At 43.9% G+C, this 10304-nt stretch overlaps 1 protein-coding gene across 3 annotated transcripts in view; it reads left to right on the forward strand.

Annotated features, from left to right (window-relative positions):
- Positions 1-4494, forward strand: part of ADCY8 (adenylate cyclase 8) — a 174997-nt gene extending 170503 nt beyond the window's left edge. For all 3 annotated transcript variants that reach the window (XM_054021076.1, XM_054021078.1, XM_054021077.1), the window contains 2 exons: positions 91-205; positions 3953-4494. In XM_054021076.1, the coding sequence (XP_053877051.1) occupies positions 91-205; positions 3953-4440 (603 nt within the window). In that variant the 3' untranslated portion in view covers positions 4441-4494. The remainder of the gene's footprint in view (positions 1-90; positions 206-3952) is intronic.
- Positions 4495-10304: the final 5810 nt, after the last annotated feature.

Below are 10304 nucleotides of genomic sequence, written 5' to 3' on the forward strand. Positions count from 1 at the left end.
TATGATTTCACATACTTAGCTCTGGGGAGATAGTTGTTTTATAGCAAATGCAAAACACACCTAATGTATTCTGTTTTAATTCACTCTTAGCAATGTGAAGACAAATGGGGACATTTGTGTGCTCTGGCTGACTTCTCCATAGCTTTGAATGAAAGTATACAGGAGATCAACAAACATTCGTTCAACAACTTTGAACTCCGCATCGGTAAGTACAGTGCAAGCATTTGAAATAAAGTGAGTTGTTTTTTGCAAGCACACACCCTTTATACATAAGAACCTAGGAATGGCCATACTGGGTCAGACCAGTGGTCCATCTAGCCCAGTATCCTTTCTTCTGACAGTGGCCAGTGCCTGATGCTTAAGAGGGAATGCAGAGAACAAGGGAATTATTCAGTGATCCATCTCCTGTCATCCAGTCCCAGTTTCTGGCAGTCAGAGGTTTAGGGACACCCAGAGCATGGGGTTGCATCCTGACCATCTTGGGTAATAGCCATTGATGGACCTATTTTCATGAACTCATCTGTTTCTTTTTTGAACCCAGTTATACTTTTGGCAATGAGTTCCACAGGTTGCTTGTGCACTAGGTGAAGAAGTGCTTCCTTATGTTTGATTTAAACCTGCTGCCTGTTACCTACCTGCTGCCTATTATAACCTGCAAGGACATTGTATATTGATCATGTGGATGTACAGAACTTCAGTACCACCAGCTATTTTGTCTTCTGTGGTCACATTGACTTCAGTCATGAGCAGGGATACAAATCCAACCCTCCGGCTCCCAAAATACAGGCTCCTATGACTTAGCCTAAAGGAGAATCTTCTGGTTCTCTTTTTATAATGTTTATAATCTCTCGTTCAAGCTACTGTACTGATGGATGATAACATTCTGTGCACTCTCGCATTAATCTGACAGAGAGGCTCATTGTGTGATGGTCTGAGCACTAGACTGGGATCCAGGAACAACTACAGCTCATCTTGGATCTGCTGCTGACTCATCTTGTCTTTTTTCATTTAATCTCCTTGCCTCAGCTGCTTCTCCTTCGAAAATAGAAATGAGAGTTTATTCTAAGTATGGGAACTTGTTTTTTGGCTTTTCACAAAAATCTAATTCTAGTTCTGACCAGACCTGTAGGATCACCAGTGGTTTTGGATTGCTGCCATGGGGAACCTGGCATCCTGGATGAAACCCTTAGGATGGGACACAAAAGTGATAGGCTGTATGTATTGGATACAGCAGTAACATGCCTGTACCTGACAGTCATTATAGGAGACTGCATTACTGGATAAGCCAAAAACATACCCAGCAGAACTGTGGTCCCTTAGAGGTGGCCTTTCCACATCAAGGTTGAGCCATACAGATCAGGCAATGTGGGGAAGATTGCATTGTCATTGTCCGTATATAGAATCATAGAAGATTGGGGTTGGAAGGGACCTCAGGAGGTCATCTAACCCAACCCCCTGCTCAAAGCAGGACCAATCTCCAACTAAATCCTCCCAGCCAGGGCTTTATCAAGCCTGAACTTAAAAACCTCTACGGAAGGAGATTCCACCTCCTCCCTAGGTAACCCATTCCAATGCTTCACCACCCTCCTAGTGAAATTTTTTTTCCTAATATCCAACTTACACCTCCCCCACTGCAACTTGAGCCCATTACTCCTTGTTCTGTCATCTGGTACCACTGAGAACAGTCTAGATCCATCCTCTTTGGAACCCCTTTTCAGGTAGTTGAAAGCAGCTGTCAAATCCCCCCTCATTCTTCTCTTCTGCAGACTAAACAATCCCAGTTCCCTCAGCCTCTCCCCATAACTCATGTGCTCCAGTCCCCTAATCATTTTTGTTGCCCTCCGCTGGATTCTTTCCAATTTTTCCACGTCCTTCTTGGAGTGTGGGACCCAAAACTGGACACAGTACTCCAGATGAGGCCTCACCAATGCAGAATAGAGGGGAATGATCACGTCCCTCGATCTGCTGGCAATGCCCCAACTTATACAGCCCAAAATGCCATTAGTCTTCTTGGCAACAAGGGCACACTGTTGACTCATATCCAGCTTCTCGTCCACTCTAACGTCTAGGTCCTTTTCTGCAGAACTGCTGCCTAGCCATTCTGTCCCTAGTGTGTAGCAGTGCATGGGATTCTTCCTTCCTAAGTGCAGGACTCTGCACTTGTCCTTGTTGAACCTCAGATTTCTTTTCGCCCAATCATCTAATTTGTCTAGGTCCCTCTGTATCCTATCTGTACCCTCCAGTGTATTTACCACTCCTCCCAGTTTAGTGTCATCTGCAAACTTGCTGAGGATGCAGTCCACGCCATCCTCCAGATCATTAATGAAGTTATTGAACAAAACCGGCCCCAGGACTGGCCCCTGGGGCACTCCGCTTGATACCAGCTGCCAACTAGACATGGAACCATTGATCACTACCCGTTGAGCCTGACGATTTAGCCAGCTTTCTATCCACTTTATAGTCCATTCATCCCGCCCATACTTCTTTAACTTGCTGGCAAGTCCATTATTTTCCCCTCATCCACAGGGCCAGTTATCGCATCATAGAAGGCTATTAGGTTAGTCAAGCATGACTTGCCCTTGGTGAATCCATGCTGACTGTTCCTGATCACTTTCCGCTCCTCTAAGTGCTTCAGAATTGATTCCTTGAGGACCTGCTCCATCATTTTTCCAGGGACTGAGGTGAGGCTGACTGGCCTGTAGTTCCCCAGACCCTCCCTCTTCCCTTTTTTAAAGATGGGCACTACATTAGCCTTTTTCTAGGACCTCCCCCGATCACTATGAGTTTTCAAAGATAATGGCCAATGGCTTTGCAATCACATCCACCAACTCCTTTTGCACCCTCGAATGCAGCACATCCAGCCCCATGGACTTGTGCTCGTCCAGTTTTTCTAAATAGTCCCAAACCACTTCTTTCTCCACAGAGGGCTGGTCACCTCCTCCTCATGCTGTGCTGCCCAGTGCAGCAGTCTGGGAGCTGACCTTATTTGTGAAGACAGAGGCAAAAAAAATCACTGAGTACATTAGCTTTTTCCACATCCTCTGTCACTAGGTTGCCTCCCTCATTCAGTAAGGGGCTGCACTTTCCTTGACTTTCTTCTTATTGCTAACATACCTGAAGAAACCCTTCTTGTTACTCTTAACATCTCCTGCTAGCTGCAACTCCAAGTGTGATTTGGCCTTCCTGATTTCACTCCTGCATGCCTGAGCAATATTTTTATACTCCTCCCTGGTCATTTGTCCAATCTTCCACTTCTTGTAAGCTTCTTTTTTGTGTTTAAGATCAGCAAGGATTTCACTGTTAAGCCAAGCTGGTTGCCTGCCATATTTACTATTCTTTCTACAGCAATTTCTCTCCAGAGCTGTGTATCTATCACCTTTCACCGGTACTGAATTTACTTTTAAAATAGGCATATAGACCCTTTTAATCTTACGGCATTACCCCTTGTCTTAAATTTACTAGGAGTGCTTGCAGGACAATTTTAGCTTTCCCAAATAATGCTAAGCTGTTAAGAAACTATGACATTTTTAAGCAATTGCATCATGATGTTGTGATGTCTTTTCATGGGAAGTAACAATATGAGGCTGTCACATCCTGATAGCGTAATAGTAACAAGTTTGTCTTGCAGGACAAACTCCCATAAGATGGCAAACCTATTTGGAACAAGAGCTAGTCCTGAGCCCTTGTGCGGTACCAAGTTTATTGGTGGCAAGGTGATGCATAGTTCACAGATATTCACATCATACAGTGATAGCTACCATATACAATCAATATCCAGATAGAAGTTCCAATGTTTTATGTCCTTATTTCTCTTTATTTCCACCCTTTTCCTAAAACTCAGCAAAGAATATGTCTGAAGCAAACGTCTAAAGCATAATTGCAAACTTGGTATTTCAGACATTCTTGCCTGATTGTCTAATTATGTTTCCTCTTGATTTGATCTTGTTTGTAGGTATTAGCCATGGCTCTGTTGTAGCAGGAGTTATCGGTGCTAAGAAACCCCAATATGATATCTGGGGCAAAACGGTTAACTTAGCTAGTCGAATGGACAGCACGGGTGTAAGCGGCAGAATACAAGTGCCTGAAGAAACGTATCTAATCCTGAAAGACAAGGGATTTGCTTTCGACTATCGAGGAGAGATTTACGTCAAAGGCATCAGCGAACAGGAAGGAAAAATCAAAACATATTTTCTTCTAGGAAGAGTACAACCAAACCCTTTAATCTTACAACCAAGAAAACTGACTGGACAGTATTCCTTAGCGGCTGTTGTATTAGGACTTGTACAGTCTCTTAACAGGCAAAAACAGAAGCAAATCCTTAATGAGAACAACAACACTGGCATCATAAAGGGACATTATAACCGGCGGACTTTGCTAACTTCCAGTGGACCAGAGGCAGTGGCCCAAGCAGAGGGCTCTGACAAAACTGAATTGCCATAATAAACATTTTGTTTGTGTTCTTTTTTTTAATTTCTTTTATATATAAAATAAATATACAAATAAAAAGGGTTTAATTTTTTTTAGAATAAGTATGATTTTTTTTCCTTTTGGTACAACATTCGTGCGAAACGTAAGTCACCAGCGGTTTCAGGAATTAGAAATGGACTGAGAGACCTTTAGTCATTACTTAGTTTTAGTTATCCATTGTACTACCATAGTAAGCTAGAAGCCCAGTCTAAGATCAGGGTCCCATTGTGCTAGTCATCGCACAAGCCCCTGATAAAAGAGAATCTCGGCCAGGAAGAGTTTAGAATCTAAAGAGAACTAATAGACCAAATGGGGAGGGAACTAAGGCACAGAGGGGTCATGTGACTTGCCCAAGGTCAAATAGGAAGCCTGTGGCATGGCCAGGAATTGCACTCAGATGTCCTGATTTCCAGTCCACTGCCTTAATCACAAGATTGTCCTTCATCTCTGTGAGCATCACTTCAAATTCACACCAGGTCTACAGCATTACCATCTGATGGCTCTTTGGCCTGTGTGAAATGAGTGAGTCTCAGTTTAGTCCACATCACAAAACTCACCACTTCAACTGCTGCTCCTTTTAGACTAGCAGACTTGAAGGCCAGAAGGGACTATGGTGGTCATCTAGTCTGACCTCATGTAGGTCGCAGGCCACAGAACCTCATCCACCCAACCTCCGGCTGAGTTAGTGAAGTCCTCAACCCTTGATTTAAAGACTTCAAGTTACAGAGAATCCACCATTTACTCTAGTTCAAACCAGCCTGTGACCCATGCCTCACATGGCAGAGAAAGGCAAAATTTAAACCCCAGGGTCTCTGCCAATCTAACCTTGGGGAAAATTCATTCCCAACCCCAAACAGGGTGATCAGTTAGACCCTGAGCATATTGGACAGACCCACCAGCTAAACACCTGGGAAAGAATTCACTGTAGTAACTCAGAGCCCTCCCCATCTAATGTCCCATCTGTGATCACTGGGGATATTTGCTACTAGCAGTCACAGATGGGCCATATGCCACTGTAGTCAGTTTCATTATAACATCCTCTCCTTCAAGCTCAGTCTTGAAACCAGTTAGATTTTTTTTCCTCTACTGCTGTCCTTGGGAGGCTGTTCCAGAACATAGCTTGTCTGATGGTCAGAAATCTTCATCTAATTTCAAGTCTAAACTCATTTATGGCCAGTTTATAGCTATTTGTTCTTGTGCCAACATTGGCATTTAACTTAAATACTGCTCCCCCTCCCTCGTATTTTTCCATCTGATGTAGTTATAGAGAGCCTTTGTTTTGTTAGGCTAAATAAGACACACTCCTTAAGTCTCCTCTTGTAAGGTAGGTTCTCCATTCCTCTAATCATCCTAGTAGTCCATCTTTGTACTTGTTCCAGTTAGAATTCATCTTTCTTAGACATGGGAGACCAGAATCACTCACATTAATCTAGATGAGGTCTAACCAGTCCCTTGTATAATAGTAATAACAGTCCATTGTTGATTCCAACTGATAAATCCCCATCTTATAGCAAGAATTCTTGTTGTTAGTCCCTAAGTGCATGACCTTGCATTATTAAATTTCATCCTATTATTTTCAAGATCATCCAGATTTTCTTGTATGATATTCCGGTCCTCCTCCATATTGACAATACCTCCCAACGTTGTGTCATCCGCAAATTTTATTAACACACTCCCACTCTTTGTGCCAAGGTCATTAATGAACATGTTAAATAAGATAGATCCCAAGACCAATCCCTGAGGAACTCCACAAGTAACCTCCTTCCAGCCTGCCAATTCACCTTTCAATCTGACCCACTGTAGTTTCCCCTTTAGTCAGTTCCTTACCCACCTTTCAATTCTCATATTAATTCCCATCTTCTCCAATTCAACTGATAATTTCCCATGTAGAACTGTATCAAATGCTTTACTGAAATCCAGGTAGATTAGATCATCTTCATTTCCTTTGTCTAAAAAATCAGTTATCTTCTCAAAGAAAGAGATCACGTTGGTCTGAAATGATCTACCTTTTGTAAAACCATATTGTGTTTTATCCCAATTACCATTGACCTCTATGTCCTTAACTACTTGCTCTTTCAAAATTTGTTCCAAGACCTAGCATACAATTGAGATCAAACCAACAGGCCTGTGGTTTCCTGGATTGCTTTTTTCTCCTTTCTTAAAAATAGGTACTATATTAGCAATTCTCCAGTAACAGGGTCTAAGCCCCAAGTTTACAGATTCATTAAAAATCCTTGCTGTTGAGCTTGCAATTTCATGTGCCAGTTCCTTTAATATTCTTGAATGGAGATTATACAGTGAGACTATCCAGAATCTTCAGTTCTCTGGATCAGCTCTGGTGACAGGCCTGTCTGATCTTCTTAGTAGGGAGTTCCCAGTCACATAGACCTGCCTCTTCCTGGTGTCGGTGCGATTCTCCAGCCTTCCCCAACCCGTTCTTTCAGGCTGCAAGTCCTCTTGTCATTCGTTCTCACTTGCAATCTTTTGTGAGTAATCCTCTATCCTGCCAGGGATCTGATCTCTGGCTATCTCAATGGTCTCTTCCCCTTTTCTCTTCTTCATTACCCTCCCATCTGCTGTTACTGCCTGCCATGCCCCTTCAGTTTCCAACTCAGAAACCTGTTCCTCAGCTCTATTTCTATTTCACTAGCCAGTCTTTTCTTCTGCCTCTATTCTTAGTCACATGCTTCCACTGGCCACTTTCCTCCGCCAGTAGTCTAGCCTCACAGTTTTCCAGACCAGCCTGCATCTGAAAGCCTTGAGTTTTCCCTTCAGCCTCCTCTCACCTTCCTTCCATCATCTGCTCGAATCCCCTTTGAAACTCAACCATAGTTTCTGGTTGCATCTCCAAACCTCAGGTCTTCTCTTCTATCAGATTTAACAGGCGGCACTTCATACAAATGGAGCATCTTTCAGATACCTACTCCAGGATAATGTACATCCCACAGCTTCTACATCCAGTCATCTTCATTGTTTCTTTCATTCCTTAGTCACTACCACTGCTGCCGCTATGGCTCTCATAGTCTTCCCTCCTATGTAACTATTAAGAAACACACACACACACACACACACACAAAACAAAAACAGAACACCAGACACTCTCACCCAGATTCCCCATACAAACTCCCACTCGAATTCCCGTTTCTAGTTCGGTTGGCTGGCTCCTGTGCCATTGACTGGCTGCTTGGCTGCCTTTATCGGAGCCTGATCAGTGAATTCCCACCCCCAATCAGGACGTGATCAAAGGCTCTCCTTCTGTCACAACACACTGCCCCCTACCATCCTCTACAAACCAGCAAACACTCTCAAGAACTCACACTGCCCCTATGGAACCAGGGCTTAACGCCCCTGTTTTCAGCTCTCTTTGCTGGCTCCTGTGCCATTTTGACAGTCTGTAAAGAGGCCAAGTACTTCTTAGCTTATGCACGACATGCCTCAGGTGGTACATGCCCAGGATTCGTCACCGAATTTGGTCCACTGGTTGGATCATTAGCCTCACCGAGGCTGGGTACTGCCGGGGAGCACGACATGAATGCTGATCCAGGCCCCCCGAGACGGAGAATTAAGACTGAACTACCTTTCTTACCTCTGGATGTAGATCTCTGTGCCAGGATTGAGACATCTTAGTGGGGAGAGGGGAAGCTTGCCCTGCTGCTATCCATATTTGCCACAAGATAAGCAGAGGAGTCTTTTCTCCAGAGCTGCCAATCTGGCACCTTTCACCAGCATTAAAAATCACTTTTAAAAGCAATCTGTGATGTGAATGTGAAAAATTCACACTAAGCAAAGCGGCAGGAAACAGCCTTTCTGGAAACACCAAATCGCAGTTCCCGTGTATACAGCAGTAGAATTAGTAAATAGAGTAGCTTGAAATGTAGAGTAATGTCCAGGTGACTGGTTGTGTATGCGTAGGTATGCCTAGCTCTTCTCTCTTGTACCATAGCTTAACTTCCTCACCCTCCTACTATTGGGCTGTCCTATCCCATAGATTAGTATATTGGTTAACTTAAACTCATTAATATATATGTCGGTTAGGTTACTATGCTTACCTGTAGTTAGGCTGTTAGAGGGCTTTCCTTCACCCTCCCACTTCCCTGGCTCTTGTCACACACACAGCAAGCAGCAAAAGACCAGAAGTCCAAAGTGCAAACAATTCAATATTTATTGGGGTTAGTTTCCAAGCAAGCATATTCCAAAGCCCTTCACACCAGTCGGGCTTATCTTTATACGCTGATAGAGTCTGTTCCCCAGTGTACCATTCCCAGCTCTGACGCCACAGAGCCTTTACCCCATCTCCCCCTTCTCAGCTCTGACGCCGCAGAGCCTTTACCCCGTGTCCCCCTTCCCAGCTCTGATGCCACAGAACGTTTACCCGTGTCCCTCTTCCCGGCTCTGACACTGCAGAGCCTTTACCCCGGGTCCTCTTCCCGGCTCTGACGCTGCAGAGCATTTACCCAGTGTCCTCTTCCTGGCTCTGATGCCGCAGAGCCTTGCCTGTATCCCTGTTCCCCATTCCCTATTCCCTGTTCCCGTTCTCCCCCCACTTAGCAAGCATAATTCCAATTTCCATTCCCCACCCACTTCCTATTTGACCCCAGTTTATATAGTAATATTCTCAGCTATACTTTAACCAATCATTTTACTGAAATTTAACTAACCAATCCAAACATATTCTCTAACTAATTATATCCCACTACCCTAATTAACTTACACCTAGCAAAATTAATTATATAGCAGACAGAAACAATTAGAGAACCAGACAGATTAACAATAGAAAAGTGGAACCATAAAGATAAAACATACAGAAATGAGAAGTTCACAACCGCAACCATTGATAAGTGATTTCTTGCCTGACAGGATGCTATCAGACTAAGTTTTCTTTAACCATCTTAAGATCTGTTTCCTTATCTGGTGGTGATGGGACAGGATCGTCTTCCTAACAGCCCAATACCCCCTTATTTCAGTGTGACGGTTTGGGATGTGAGGATGTGAACGTACGTTTCCCAGGTTATGGCTGCCCCTGCTGCTTAGCCAAAGGCTTTAGCCTAAGAACCAGGCCTCAGACTGTCACAGTGAGAGAAGGCCCAGACACAGGCCGACTGTGATTTTGAGTCTTTGTTTTTATACCCCTGTAACTTGCTAAGTGATAAAAATACACCTAAAGGTATAGGCCTTTACAGGCAGGCCTGAATATCTATAGTCTAACACTGGCATCTGCTGTTGTGTCCCTCCAAAATATTCTAAAGTGGTACAAACTGCCTTCTTGCAGTTACCTGCCATCAGTTTGCAACACTTGTGCTTACTGAAAAACAATAAACAAAGTCTTATGCCATCTTGTGACTCAAGGTCACTGTTCGGCTACTTACTTATCCTAACTACTCACGCTATAAGGCCGTAAGCTAACTGCATAAGCTATTCTTATAGGTATAGGCCTATAAATCTCTCATTTCTGCTACCAAGTCCTTACCCCTTTCTCTGATGATTACTGCTACAATTGCTGTATGGGCTACACTATGTTAATGTGAACTCGGTTCCTTTTAGTTCATGCTAGCAGGGGCAGTTAGGGTACGTCTACACTGCAATTAGCTATCCGCAAATGGGCCATGCCAGCTGACACGGGTTCATGGGGCTTGGGTTAAGTGGCTGTTTAATTGTAGTGTAGACATCTGGCCTTGGGCTGGAGTCCAGATTCCAGGATCCTGTAAGGTGGGAGGATCCCAAAGCTCAGGCTGTAGCCCAGGCCTGAACATCTTGGAGTGCAATATTTTAGTGTGCACTGCTACACGCACCCCCATAATCCGCACTGTGCAGACAAGCCCTGAGATAGTTAAACTAAT

This window comes from Malaclemys terrapin, chromosome 2 (assembly GCF_027887155.1).
Source record: "Malaclemys terrapin pileata isolate rMalTer1 chromosome 2, rMalTer1.hap1, whole genome shotgun sequence".
Taxonomy (NCBI): Eukaryota; Metazoa; Chordata; order Testudines; family Emydidae; genus Malaclemys; species Malaclemys terrapin.